Below are 14,916 nucleotides of genomic sequence, written 5' to 3'. Positions count from 1 at the left end.
TATGGATACTCGAGTATAAACGTTCTTTTTCAAAAGTTCGACTGTGAAAAAAGAGGAAAATACGTTAATAGCTGGAAGAAAAGAGGGCGAAAGATGCACGCGGAGTGTGTTGAATAAATGCCCTTTTACATTTTTTGCTTTTTAAATGTTTATGGAAATATATTTTCATTATCATTTAGTTTGAATATTTTCTGTTTTCCCTTATTATCTCTTTTGACCTATACATATTTAGAAATATGTTGTTTCATTTTCATGTGTTTGTGGGGGTTTTTAGCATATCTTATTTTTATTGATTTCTAATTTAATCCCTCTATAAAAGCTCTGCAAGAAGGAGAAAAATCGCTATGGCCTTGGGTTAGACAAAGACTTCTTAGATTTGACACCTGAAGCATGATCCTTAAAGGAAAAAATTAATAAATTGGATTTCATTAAAATTAAAAACGTTTTATCTTCAAAATAAATCCTTAAGTTGGGTGGTTCTATAGAGTAGTGGTTAGCACGTCTGCTTTACATGCAGAAGGTCCTGAGTTCGAGCCCCAGCAGAGCCACGGCCCATACCCCGGGTGCACCAGGCCCCAGGGGTGCACTGCGAGTACGTGGGAGGAGACGCCCCGCCTTCAGAGATCTAGTCCTTAAGGGGAGACGGCAACATCCATAGGTCTGATGTGGAAGGGTGGGGGGCAGATTAAAAAAAAAAATCATCAGGAAGTGAAAATCCAAGCCACAAACTCGGAGAAAATATTTTCAAATTGTATATCTAACAAAGGACTTGTATCTAGAATATATAAAGAATTCTTACAACTCAATAATAGGTAGACAAACAACCCAATCAAAAAATGGACTAAGGAATGCAAATCTAAACTGCAATGAGATACCATCTCACACCTGTTAGAATAGCTGTTATCAACAGGACAAGTAGTAACAAGTGTTGGAGAGGATGCAGAAAAAAAGGAACCCTCCTACACTGCTGGTGGGACTGCAAATCGGTACAGCCACTATGGAAAATGGTATGAAGATTCCTCAAAAAACTAAGAATTGATCTACCATATGACCCAATACGACCTTTACTCTACTGGGTATTTACCCCTCTACTGGGTATTTACCCCAAAGACTTGAAAACTCATATCCAAAAAGATATTTGCACACCAATAATCCCTCTACTGGGTATTTACCCCAAAGACTTGAAAACTCATATCCAAAAAGATATTTGCACACCAATGTTCATAGCAGCATTATTCACAGTGGCCAGGACATGGAAGCAACTGAAGTGTCCTATGACAGATGATTGGCTAAAGAAGCTGTGGTACATATATACAATGGAACATTACTCGGCCATCAGAAGAGATGAAATACTGCCATTTGAGACAACATGGATGGACTTTGATATAATCATGCTAAATGAAATAAGTCAGACAGAAAAAGTTGAAAACCACATGATAGCACTTATATGTAGGATAAAAACCCAGAAGTAACAAATAAACAGGACAAACAAACAGGAACTCATGGACATGGACTATAGACTAGTGGTTACCAGAGGGTAGCAGGGAAGGGGGAGGTAGATGGGTCAAATATGTGGTGACAGAAAGAAATTTAACTATGGACAGTGAACACATGATGAAATATATATATGTGCCTTACCGCTAAATTGTACACCTGAAATTTACTGGATTTCATTAACCAGTATCACCATAATAATAAAAATAAATTTTAAAAATGGACTCGAATAGACTATTTCACCAAAGAAGATATACAAGTGGCTGATAAGTACATCAAAATATGCTTAACAGTCAACAGCATCAATCATTCGGGAAGTGCAAATCAGAACCACAATGAGTTACTACTTCAATGAGTTACTACTTCATACTCACTAGAATGGTAATAATTATAAAAAATGGACGATAACAAATGTTGACAAAGATCTGGAAAAAAGGGAACCCTCCTACGTTGCTTGTGGGAATGTAAAATGGTACAAACACTTCTGAACACAGTGTGAAAGTTTCTTCGAGTATTAAACATAGAATTACCATTGGATCCAGCAATTCCACACCTAGATATATATACTCAAGAGAAATGAAAACAAGTCCACCAAAAGACTTATTTGTGAATGTTCATGGAAGCATCATTCATAATAATCCAAAACTAGAAATAATTCAAATGTCCATCAACTATTGAATGGATGGATAAAATGTGGTCTGTCCATACAATGGAGTAGTATTCCACAGTAAAAAGGAGCAGGCTACTGATACACGCTACAACATGGACATGGATAGATCTGAAAAAACAGTATGCTAAGTAAAAGAAGCCAGATATAAAAGGCCACCTATTGTATGATTTCATTTATATGAAATGTTCAGACATGGCAAATCTATAGAGACAAAAAGCAGAGTAGTGGCTGCCTAGAACTGGTGGTGTGAATGGAGAGTGGCTGCAAATGGGTATGGGGTTTCTTTTGGGGGCGATGGAAATGTCCCAGAATTGAATTATGGCAATGGTTCCACAATCTTCTTAAATTTATTGAGACTCGTTTTGTGACTCAGGCCATGGTGTATCTCAGTGAGCCTACCTCCGGGACTTTAAACTCTAAGATTCTCTCCCTGGCCACATGTTTCTGTCCCTTAACTCTCCTTCCTCCCAAGCCTGCTCTTGGATCTTGCTGATGACCTGAAACTCTCCACCATTAAGGCCACAATTTCTACCTATTCAGCCCAGACATCAGCACTAGCCCCTTGCCTTTCTACTCTGTCTCCTTGTTCATCCTCCATCTTGAGTGGCCTTTATTGGTTCACCAGTACCCAGGTGGTGACTGCTGGGGGGACCTCTCCAGTGCATTCATCAGAGCCACGATGCCATCACTGTCTCCAGCCTCTGGACCCTCTCAGCTTGCCCAGCAGCCTTTGGTTTGTCTCTTCCCCCTTCCCCAGCTGGCCTTTCTAACTTTCACCACTCTCTTTAAGCCACTTTACTCTTCCTCCCACCTCCTCTGTGAGACTCACCCTCCTTGACTGCTATCAGGTGTCACTCCTTTGATCCCTCAGCTTCCTGTCAGACTTATCTCTCTGCCTCCACCCTCACTTCCTGCCCAGCAGCCTCTAGGAGGAAATCTAAGCTCTGAATCCCCTCCCCACCTTCTTCCTCCAGCCGAGATCCTGTTCTCATACTTCCTCCTCTGGCATTTGTCATCCCCCATCTTCTCTGCCAAGTCCCGTGTTGCAGCCAAGAAGTGATATCGAGGGTCTCTAGGACCTAATAACCAAATAAAGCCCTCCCTGGGTGTGCCCACTTAAGTAGCAGGCTCGTTCTTATTCCCTTGCTCCCTCTTTTTCTCCCCCTCCTTCCTTTTCCCCTTCTCCCTCTTGGTGTTCTGCTGTGACATACGTTTCCTTTGTTCGTGCTTATTCGGTCCCTTACTCTTCCCATCTAGCCATCACATATTCATCTGTGAAGACTGGTATTGACTCCTCTGCGAACCCTTCCTAGACCCTTAGTCCGAGAAAGGACTGGCCCTGTCCTACTTTGAGCCCCACCTGGACTCGGCACCATGATGCTTCATTGCATTTAGGTTGGCACCTCAGTTTTACCCACTGAGTCATGGCTTCACGAGGGGCATTTTTAAAAAGTGCCCAGCTTATTCACCATCCTGCCCTCCTCCTGGGCCTGGGTGCTCCGTCAATGTTTTCAGACGAACGGGGGCACAAAGGCCTGTGTTGCTAAGCCTCTAAGAAGAAAGCAAACAGGAGGAATGTAGTGATAGGAGCAGTCCAGTTAGTGATTGTGGGTACATTGCCAAGGCAGATGAGAAGACCCAAACACAAATCATTGCTCACTAAGTGGTGCCAGTTTAGTGCATTAAGAGAACTTCCCAGAGATGCAAAGCAGAAAGAGAACACATCTTTTACAGGGGTTGCGTAAAGGGCTGGGTTGCTTAGATAGAGCTCTAAACAGACCCGAAGGATGGCAAGCCCATCATCAGAATCAGACAAGGGAAGGAATTTGTCAGGGAAGGGATTTTAGGTGAAAGAATAGTAGAAGCAAAGGTGCAGAAATGGAAAAGCAGGGGACGTTGTGGAGGTCGGAGGGGGTTCACCTTGGCCAGGTCATAAAGGTGTCACACCCAAGAGTTACAGACACAGGCGTTCTGCTCAGCTCTTTAGAGACACTATCTCCAAAATCATCAAAAGTGGCACATGTGGTAGGATGTCGTATCATTTTCTCCAGATTACAGATGAGCAGATAGAGGCTCAGAGAGCTAAGTATCTAGTATGAGGTGCAGAAGTAGGTAGTGGAACAGCTCCCTGAGCCCCAAGTCTGACTTGTAGGCCCACGTGCAAAGGCACGCAGCACTGCACAAACCCTCAAAGGCCAATGAGGAGCTTGTGCTAATAATCTAGGCAGGAGCTCATGGCTTTAAATATTCTGTACTTCATGCTTGAAAAGGACATATGCACACAGTATTCATGAATGTGTCAGAAGGTTCAGAACCCCCAAAGCCCGTCTAATCCATATATCCACTTAAAACCTATCGTCCATACCAGCATTACCCAAACTTACCAAAAGGTGGGAAAACCCAAATGTCCATTAAGTGTTAGGTGAGTAGACGAAATGTGATGTATCCATATAATGGGATGTCTTTTGGCAATCCTTATTTATTTATTTTGGGGGTAATTATAAAAAGAAACGAAATACTAATACATGTTCTAACATGGGTGAATCTTGAAAACAATTAAATGAAAGAAGCGAGTCACAAACCACACATATGGAATGATTCCACATATAGGAAATGATTCCATTTATATGAAATGTCCAGAACCAGCAAATCTAAAGACACAGCAAGATGAGTGGTTGCCTAGAGCAGGCAAAGGGGAGTGATGGAGGGTCGGGGTGGGGCACGGAGAATAACTGCTAAAGGGTGCAGGGTTTCTTTTTGGGGCGATGAAAATATTCTAACATTGATTGTGGTGACAGTCACACAACTCTGTAGTATCCTAAAAAACCACTAAAGCATACATTTTTAAATGAGTGAATTATATAGATGTGAATTCTATCTCAATAAAGCTTTACATACACACACATATGCAGGCCCATACACAGGCCGTGTGGACCCGGGTTGGGTAGGTCTGAAGATGAGAAGACGTAGGTAGATCGTACATAAAACGGAGCACCTGTGTTTTCTGTTATTTTCTGGCGAGCACTGGTCCCTGTCGCTGGGGACCGTCCCGTGCCAACTCCTAAGGTTCTGAATGATGAGCACACACGCAACACAGATGCCACAGGGCACTGAGTTCTGACTTTTGGGAGAATGAGTACTTTGGGGGATGCAGGGTGGAGGTGAGGATGGACTGAATAACCATTTCTAAGACTCTGCCTCTGAGCAAACTAACCCTCCTCCATCAAGGTGGCCCTGTCCAGGCTCCCGTCCCCAGCCTCTTAGCTTATGCCATTTACTTGCTATGAAGAAACTACCTTGATTTAGTGAATGAAGTCACGAGTAAGAGTGATTAATGAGATAAAAAAAAAAAATCACTTTTGGTTACTTTGGCGTTACTTGGGTCGGATGTGGCTTTCTGGTTAAATGCCTGAACGTCAATTAGGATTTCTGTGGGAAGGGGTCAAGCATATTTTGCTGTCTCCAAGAGACACAGCCCAGCAGACATCTGCACAGGACTCTTACCTGACTACAAACTCCCTGAGATAGGCAGTGCTTTGTGTCACATATACTATACCTAAAATGTCGTGTTCTGCCAATGCAGTGACGTTCATGCAGTTTCTCTCTCCTTCAGATGGATGTGGATAAGTCTCCTGTCAACATCCTCTCCAGCCGTCCTGGTTTTTCAGCTACCGATAGTAGGTCTGGTAATAGAACATAGTAGTGAGAAGGTTGAGATAATGTCCCAGTTTCCCTCAACCAGAATTATGCTTTGAAAAGCTAAGAATCAAAATAGAATACTGACTAAAAGCAGTTTTATTTTTCAGAGGCAAACAGTACCTCTTTGAAGTTGTAAACAATCATGGAACAAAAAAAATTTATAACAAAGAGCTGACAAAAATCCCTTTTGTCACCAATTCTATCCTGAGGCCTGGTCACCAGAAAGACCAAATGATTAGAGGGTTAGAACTTTCATCTCCACCCCCCAAGCTCTGGGGTCGGAATGGAGGAGGGTCTAAAGATGGAGCTCTGTAAAAACTAGAACAGAGAGATTCGGAGGACTTCTGAGTTGGGGAACACATCCAGGTGGTGGGAGGTGCACCTGGAAAGGGCTGGAGCAGGCAGGGGTCAGACAGGACATGTTCAGACTCATGTACTTAATTATCATCCCAGAGGAGCTCTCTAGTCTCGCCCATCAATCAAAGAGGTGGCCATAAAATCTGGAAACACAGCAAATAATAATAATAATTTTACTTTATTATAAAGCCGCATTCAGTACAATGAAATGATGTCATCTACGTTACGAGATCTTGTGGCCATCCGTAGAAGGAAGGCCTGTTAGTCTTTCTAAGTCTGTACAAATCGAGAGAGGAGTTACAATGTAAGTAAAAGGTATGTCTTCAGTGCTCATCATGGGAATGCAGAGGTGAGGTACCTGTCCCAGGTTTGGAGCGGTTAGGAGAAGGTCACAATCGGTAGAACAACTCCAGAATGGAGGGTGATGGGTAGGAATTACCTTTCTGCTCCCGCACACCTGTGCAGCTGTTCCCGCCAAGGCCACTGGCGCCTCCATGGTGGTAGGTTCCCCAGACATTTCTCAGGCCTTATCTTGAACTCTCGGCAGATAACATCTGACATGGGCAACCACTCCCTCCCTGGAAACTGTTCTCCTAACTTCTGTGACCACATTTCTCCTTCTTTGTTCCTTCTCAGGCTTCTCTTTCAGTATCTGTGCTTCAGATGCCCGGGCTTGATTCTGGGCCCTCTTCTGACTCTCTCAGGGGGTGTCAGCTTCACAGATGTGACCGTAACACCCAGCTCAGTATTTCTGAGAACCCACTACCAAGCGCCAGTGTGGGCCTGCCATTGGAGGTCTCATAGGCACCTCCACCCTGATCCACATAGAGCAGAACTTTTCCTCCTCATCATCCCTGAAACTTGCTTTTCTGCTGGAGAGTGGTCAAGGGAGAAAGGACGAAGCTGGGACCTGAGCACAGCAGTGGGAATGGAGGGGAGGGTCCAGCTGAGGGAAATAATACAAACAACCACATTGGTGAGAGCTTACTGCGTGCCAGTCCTTTGGCTGAGTGCTCACATGTGCCCTCTCACTTAGTCATTTTCACAACCCTGAGAGTGGCACAAACACAACTGAAATAGCCCTGACAGGATTTGGTGACTGATCAGTGAAAGGAGAACTGACAGAGGATGATTTTATTTTTTAATTGGGTTTATAAATATCATTTACTTTAGTGAAAAGTAGCATGCTAATGCACCTTGATATGTATCAGTTAGCTTTTGCTGTGTAACAGACTGTCCAAAACTTAGTGGTTTGACACAACAACTATTTATTCAGCTCATCATTTTGAGTATTGGCAGAATGGATGGTTCTTCTACTGGTCTCAGTGGGCATGCCCTTCTAGTTAGCAAGGAGGTTGTGCTCCTGGGTGATATAGCAGGCTGTCTGCTGAGGCAACAGAGGAGATTGGTCCATGTGTCTCGCTCATCACCCAGCAAGCTAGCCCAGGCTTGTTCTCATGGTACCTGGGAGTGTTCAAAGAAAGAATGCAAATGTTTGAGGCTTCTTAAGGCCCAAGCCAGAATTCACATGTCACTTCTCCCACGTTCTTTGGCCAATACAAGGCATTAGATCATCTCAGTCCACGGGATGGAAAAATAGATTCTGCCTCTTGATAAGGAGAGCTGCAAAGAATTGTGGCCATTTTTTTCCATTCTGCCACAGGCTTTAATACTATTTGACCCTACACCTTCATTCTGAATTTGACATGCTTTTTAAACTTTTTTGGCCCAATTTACATAATCTTCTATTTCTATCTAATTTGTTGTTTCTTGTCACAAGTCCTGTAAACTTGGAAACTAGGGAGTCAGACTTCTTTCTACAAATATATATTAATTTAGTAATATAACTTATGAGAACTGTAGGCAAGCAAGATTAAATAGGCTCTGAGCGAAGGAGGGTTTCCTATAATTTTTAGTGCATGGATTTTATAACAAATATTATATGGCTGCCTGGAGGTCATATTCACTCACCAGTGCTTTGTTTCAGACATGTGGGGTGGTGTGATCCCTGCTAGACGAGGTACGCCAAAAAAAGAGTCAAGCAATAATGGAACTTCTGGGATCTGAGAAGGAAAGGAATTTACACTTGGGGTTTGATAAAAGGAGGAAGTGATTCATCTTTTATGCTAATATTTTAGGTTTCCATGGCTTTAATTCTATTTTGGTTTGTCCTGAAATACAAAGAAACCATGAAGTTTTTAGCTATCTTACTCTAAGATCAAGAAGCAAGAAAAGAAGTGTGATTCGCATCACCTGCAGACCCCATTAGGGTTACCGCAGTGAAATTTATTTAACGTCTTATCTAAGCAAGCCTCCATTTTACTTTTTTTTTTTTTAATTCTCTTTTTATTTTCTTTCTCTCAAGTTAGCATCACAAGTACTCATGAACTGTGTGAGATGAGAGTCTTCTAACCTTGAGAAAAGGACCTTCATCTTTTCCATTCTAAGTTCTCCAAGCATCTAACTGCCTTCTTTCAGAGTATGACAAAACTGACATTCAACCCAAGTTTGTTGTTTTTAAAGGAACTCCCAGCCGTATTTTAAAACGTTTAAATTGACTTAAAACAGCATTGGAACTTTTGCTGTAAATTCTTATGAGAGGATTGTATTTATCTAGAGAATTTAAAACAGACAGCAATCATCTGTCTGATTAACAAAGTAGGTCAGGTATTTCCAGGAACCTAACGTTTATACTGTCATCGCCTTGGTGATGACAGCAGAGTGGGAAGTCTGTCAGGGGGGTCAAGCCATGGTCAGAGAAAGTCAGACTTTGTCATGGACTGTTTTAGCTGGGATAGCCCCAGGAAACCCCAGAAGCCACTGGTGTTCACGCTACAAATGCTGGGCCCCAGTGGGGCTCGCTAAATTAATTAAGACGGTGTCTACTTTTAGATCACATTTACCAACATGTCATGCTCTCCCCGCCACCAATAATTTCAGCATGATTTTTCAAACAAAAATCAAGAGCATGCTTCTTAAAAGTGAATTTCTAAAGTTTAATTCTTTTTAAGTGGTTTTTTAGCACTTGAGAAAAATTACTTCCAAAAAGAAAAATCACAAGGCTATTCAAGAAAGAATACAAATACTTCATTTTTCTTCCAGTAAACAGTGTTGTCTAAAACTCTTAAGGCAGGAGCAAAGGAACATGAAGTATTCTTTCCGTAGTGGTTTGCGTTACCTCATCAGTGGATCTTTTTTCAGGGTGAATTATCAACCAGTTGTATCCCATGCACGCTGCTAGGAACATATAGAATGTCGCTCTGTGGCATGATGAGAACCTTACTTTGAACAAAATGGACAAAGCCTTTCCTTTCCCTTCATGGAGCCTATGCTGGAAATAGCTGATAAACCAGTAATCAAACAAATGATACCAGTATCAAGGAATGACAATAACTAGAAGAAAAAGAAGAGAGTGAAGGGGTGGCGAGGGACTTGGAATGGAAAGCCAAGTATTCAGGCGGTTGACTGTGACTCTCTTCTCCGAGGAGGTGATGATGGAGTTGAGACCTGAGTGTTCAGAAGGCTTTTAGATCTGGGGAAACGGGTATGGGGAATACTTAATACACAGTGAGGAAGCTTGGTGTGTTAAAATAAGGAGGGAAAGGTCCAGTGAGGACTTGAGTGGGCAAGGGGCAGAGTGGCAGAGACAGGGTCTGTGGGCCATGGCGAGGGAGCTAGAAGCAGGAACACATGAAAATCATCTGATTCTCATTTGGCTGCCGTGCGGAGCCTGGGGTTCTACAGTCAACAGAGGAAGCAGGGAGACTTACGAGGAGGCTGCAGTCGTCTAAGACAGCACTGACTGTGATGTGCTCTAGGAGACTGGCTGTAGTGGGGAGAGAAGCAGAGAGATTGTGATCTGACAATGAAATTGCGGGCATTTCAGCCATGCTGTCCAGTATGGTAGCCACTCGCCTCCTGTGACTATTTCCGCATAAACTTAAATTAATTAAAAGAGGCAATTGAATTCCTCCTTAGCACTAGCCACATTTCAAGTGCTTAATGGCTTCTGTCGAGTGCACGTAGTTACTCTGTGGGGCAGCACAGAACGTTCCGTCATCGCAGAAAGCCCCGGCCTCCAGAATTCGTCACTCCTTTCTCTTGGAAGGGCAGCCCAAGGGCCATATACTTTATTTAGTGACCCTTTATTTAATGTTAGAAGCTGTGATTGGAGGGAAATTTTGTCCCGAAGAAGTTCATAGCTGGAGAAATAATCGAGGCCACAGGAGATGTAACTAACCTTGGGTTTGGGGAAAGTTGGGGGAAGGTGCAAAGCACAATACCTACATGCTGGAGATTCATTTGGGTGATTTAAGAGGCAGGGTCCGCATAGCAGCTGGCTGCTCAAAATGGGTGACAGTTTGGGGGAGAAAAGAATAACTAACTAGAACAGATTGTGCGGTGTCCAGAAATAAAGAAGCAGTTAGGAGAAAGAGAATGCCAACTTTGATCAGCGACTAGGAGTGACAGTTTGGGGTTATGTCTGTCTGTCAGTCACGGCGCGGCCTGGGAAGTGGGGCTGCTGGGAGTCGTCTGTAGTAGGAATTAGAACTTACAGGAGTGTGGGAGGAGCTTGGAAAGCGGAAGTTGGGAGAAGGGTCTGAGAATCAGAGGCGGACACACTCGACAACCCTCCTGCACTGATCAAGTCGACGCCTCGGGAACCTCAGAAGCGAAGTCCAGCCACGCAAGCAGTTCTCTGGGAAGCTCACAGGGACTGTTGCCTTATGAGGCCACCGCACTGTTGGTCAGCAGGGCAGCCCTCAGGAAGGTGAGCTGGACATGGAGCCGAGGAGACCAAGGAGGCCCTGAACCTGCAGGCACCCTGGTCCTGTCGGTCCTGGTCTAGCCATGAAAACCCCCCAGAGCCAGGCTGCTGCTTCCCTCCTACCTTACTAATCTCAACAAGGTCCTCTTTTGTCCAGCTCTGACCCAGAACCCTCTGGCGGAGGAGATTTGGGGAAATGGTCATCAGCTTTCCAGGAAGACATGTCCGATTCAGCACAACCGATGCGAGAGACTGTTTCTTGGATACTTATGAAGTCGAGTTTTAGGTGAGAAAGGAACCAGAGCTCAGCATCGTTCACCTCGCTCTTTGGTCAAGAATTGGCTTGGCCTTTGTCGGGGACCCGGCCCGGAGCCCGTGCCACACAGTCCAGTTTTCATGTGCCGCTCACAGAGCCCTCTCATTCATCTCCCTTTGGACCCATCACCCGCCTCGACCACAAAAGTGAAGTGCTGCTGTTCGTTAATACTGTGAAAACAAGGCACCAGCGGATGTTAAACTGATAAAAACCCAGTAACGCTGTCACTTATTATAGACCTATTAGGACAGATCGAAATAGCTTATCCCATGGTAAAAACAAGAGTAAAACAGTTTTGAGTACTGTGAAACTGTCATCCTTTTTCTAAATGACTTAATGCAACCGAAGGATAGGTTTTAATCATTGGCTTCCTTTTGTGGGCACGTGAGTGCCCAGATTCTTTTATCTGTGTGGTGTGAGGAACGCTGCCACTTACTGAGCGTAGCCCCAAAGCCGGGCGCTGTGCTGACCATTAGACGTGCGCCGAGTCTTCCTGTCCTCACTGGCCCCAGTTACCAGTGTGAGTTGGGACCTGCCCAAGGTCAGACAGCCAGTAAGTGTCAGGACTGAGATTTGAACCCCGCTAGGAAATGCTGAGGGAGCCGGAATAAAGGGGGCATCCGGAGGCTGAAAAACACCCAAAGGTGTGGAACTAGGGAGCTGTAAGGTGTGACATGGAGTCAGGGCTCAGGGCTCAGCAGGTGACGGCCACGTCTGAGTCTCCTCCGGTGTGTCACACCCCCAATATACAGATGGTCCTCGACTTACCATGGGTTATGCCCTAATAAACTCACCGTACGTTGAAAATATCGTTAAGTCGAAAATGCATTTAACATACCTAACCCACCGAACACCACAGCGTAGCCTCGCCCACCTGAATGTGCTCAGAATGCTACGTTAGACGACAGCTGGGCAAAATCTTCAAGCACAAGGCCTATTTTATGATAAACTGTCGAGAATTTCATGTAATTTCTTGCACATGCCGCTCTTGCACTGTTCATAAAACCGAAATATCCTAAGTTGAACCATCTTAAGTTGGGGACCATCTGTATGTGGGCCGCTGTGGGTAGCGAATTCTTTACTCCTTCCTCCTTCTTTCCCTCCCTCCCTTCTCCCTTTATTCCTTCCTCCCTCTCCCACATTTTCTTTCTCTCTTTCTTTCTCCCCAGTGTGTATGAGTCCCCCCTCCTTTGCTTTTCTTCTTTGTTTGTGAGAGAATGTTCTATCTATTCAGCCAGCTGTTAAATCCTACCCTATAAGCAAATCCTCGCACCCGCAGAGGCTGTGCAGACACACCCAGACGTGGTCCTTTAGCAGGTTCTCCTCCGCTCTCAGTTTTGTAGCCGCAGCAGCTTCTGCTCACGGAAATTGTCTTGACAGCTTGTAAGATCACCTCTGCTCCTCAGAGCAAGAAGGCCACCCTCACTCTGATGCTGGTGTGAAAACCATTAAAATGCAGCAGTTAATAGAGACGCCCAACTGAGCAGACCCCCGTCTCTGTCTCTCCTTCCCCCAACCCCCACACCCTTCCTAAGGGGTTGTTTGGGGACGGCTCCTGGGACCTGTGTGTTCCCTGTGCGCATTTTGTGCACGAAGACAGTATGGTCAAACCTGCCTCTAGGAGGGGAGAGCAAAAGAGGAAAGCTCTCCTCATTGGTTTTTTTTTTTTTTTCCTAACACCTACAGCACCCAGTATTCCTGGGTGGGTCTCCCATCCAAGTACTAACCAGACCCGACCCTGCTTAGCTTCCAAGACCAGATGAGATTGGGTGCATTCAGGGTGGCATTGCTGTAGACCGGAAAGTCCTCCTCCTTGAGGCCGTTCAGCAAGTCTCTTTGTACAAAAGCATCAGGAGAGGCTGGTACGTGGAGACAGGCAGTCCTCTAGGACCCAGGACAAATTCAGAACCTTAATGCAACTGAACAGCGTTGTCCAGTAGTGACATGTGTGGCTGCTGAAGCCAGTCAGAGGGACCAAACATGTATTTTCTTGATGCAGGGGCGGGGACTTGGGAGCCACTTGTTATTTCTGCCACCCAGCCCCTGCCCGACTTGGCCAGTCATCTCAGGAGAACGCTGGAAGCCAGACTGGCCGGAGTCTGGCTCTCAGGCCTTGACCCTGGAGGGAGAGTGCCTTTATGGGGCGTTTCCCGCCTCTGCCGCTGCTGGCTGACCCATGTGCATCCTGGCTCTCCCGTTCATCAGAGGTCATGCAGCTGGAGTTGATGGTTTCTCTTTCTCTCTCTTTCTCTCAAGGGTCAGGTGTGGATTAACGGCTTTAACCTGGGTCGCTATTGGCCAGAGCGAGGCCCCCAGATGACCTTGTTCGTGCCACAACATATCCTGGTGACATCGGCCCCAAACACCGTCATCGTGCTAGAACTGGAACGGGCACCCTGCAGTGACGATTGCCCAAAACTGTGCACTGTGGAGTTCGTGGACAAGCCGGTTATCAGCGAAGCTGTGACCTACAGTCATCTTGAAAACGGGACCATGTACGATGACTAAAGGCCACGACCCTTTGGAATTCCAGCCTCTCACATACCTCGCATGTCCCCTTGCAGTGGCACCGTTCACGGGAGAGTTCAAGTGGAAAATAGATTCAGCTCGTGTGTTTCACCCGAGGTTTCCCTGTAGCCTGACAGTGCCTGACCCACCGCTGCCAGGGGCCGCTGCGGCTGGATAGTGGGGATAGAAACACATCAGCGCACAGGTGTGTTTGCAGAGTTGGAATGGAGGCTTTCGAGTGTTTCTGATTTTTATTTTGGAAGAATCATGCTGTCTTTTTGTGAAATAAAATTTGCATTCACGATCTTACCGTTTTTAATGTTGAGCAGGTATTAAATTAGAGGTTCTGATTTATATCATAACTAGATTTGAGTGGGCTGAATTAACCACTTCACTAACTCGAGGTTCAAAGGTGTGGAAAATCGTCTTGGTTTGATGAAGTGGACTGCTGCTTTTCTGATCTTTATTTGAAGTTCAACTCCATTTTGCGTGTTTATAGACGTTACAGCTGCACCTATCCACACGACACAGGACTGCACACGTGTCAGTAGACAAGCATACGCATGAGTGCATATGCTGTGTACATACATGGATATGCAGGGATGTGGTGCTGCGTAATATGCGTGTCCTGCCCAGGGCAGTAGCTCTCCTCTGTGGAGCGCTGTCCTACACCACGCCCAGTTCTGAGCATATTATGTATTTAATTCACTACTCCCTCACAAAAACTCGGGGGGATGAACTGATTTAGTACGTCACACAGCTGTAAGTGGTAAAAACAGGGTTTGAACCCAGGCCGTATGGCTCTGGTGTGAAGACTCACATTACATACATAATATATCAACACGTGCTTATGTTCCCATAGGAAAGGGTTGGAACAACATAAACAAAAACATCGATGTGATCACATCTGGGTGGTGTTTAGGAGATGGCTCACTTTTTCATTTTTTGTTTACCTGTGTTTTAAATTCTTTACATAGAAGATGTAAAATTTTTCAAGGGAGGAAGAAAGGAAAGATTTTCGATGCTAATCTACAACATAATTTCAGGATACTATGTTTTTCGTCTCATAGACATCAGAGATGAAGATCTGGGAGTCAACAGGGA

The 14,916-nt window shown here is 44.9% G+C and overlaps 1 protein-coding gene and 1 pseudogene across 1 annotated transcript in view; one reads left to right on the top strand and one right to left on the bottom strand.

The window, feature by feature from the left end:
• The window catches only part of GLB1 (galactosidase beta 1), a 74,505-nt gene extending 60,387 nt beyond the window's left edge, over positions 1-14,118 (top strand). The window contains exon 16 of the mRNA XM_016140748.2: positions 13,561-14,118. Coding sequence (XP_015996234.2) covers positions 13,561-13,812 — 252 coding nt within the window. The 3' untranslated portion in view covers positions 13,813-14,118. The remainder of the gene's footprint in view (positions 1-13,560) is intronic.
• On the bottom strand, positions 12,982-13,101 carry LOC118602434 (annotated as a pseudogene).
• Positions 14,119-14,916: the final 798 nt, after the last annotated feature.

The sequence above is a fragment of the Rousettus aegyptiacus genome, unplaced genomic scaffold (genome assembly GCF_014176215.1).
Source record: "Rousettus aegyptiacus isolate mRouAeg1 unplaced genomic scaffold, mRouAeg1.p scaffold_m13_p_4, whole genome shotgun sequence".
Taxonomy (NCBI): domain Eukaryota; kingdom Metazoa; phylum Chordata; class Mammalia; order Chiroptera; family Pteropodidae; genus Rousettus; species Rousettus aegyptiacus.
The sequence above is the reverse complement of the archived record's forward strand: the minus strand, read 5'-3'. Positions and strand labels throughout refer to the sequence as shown.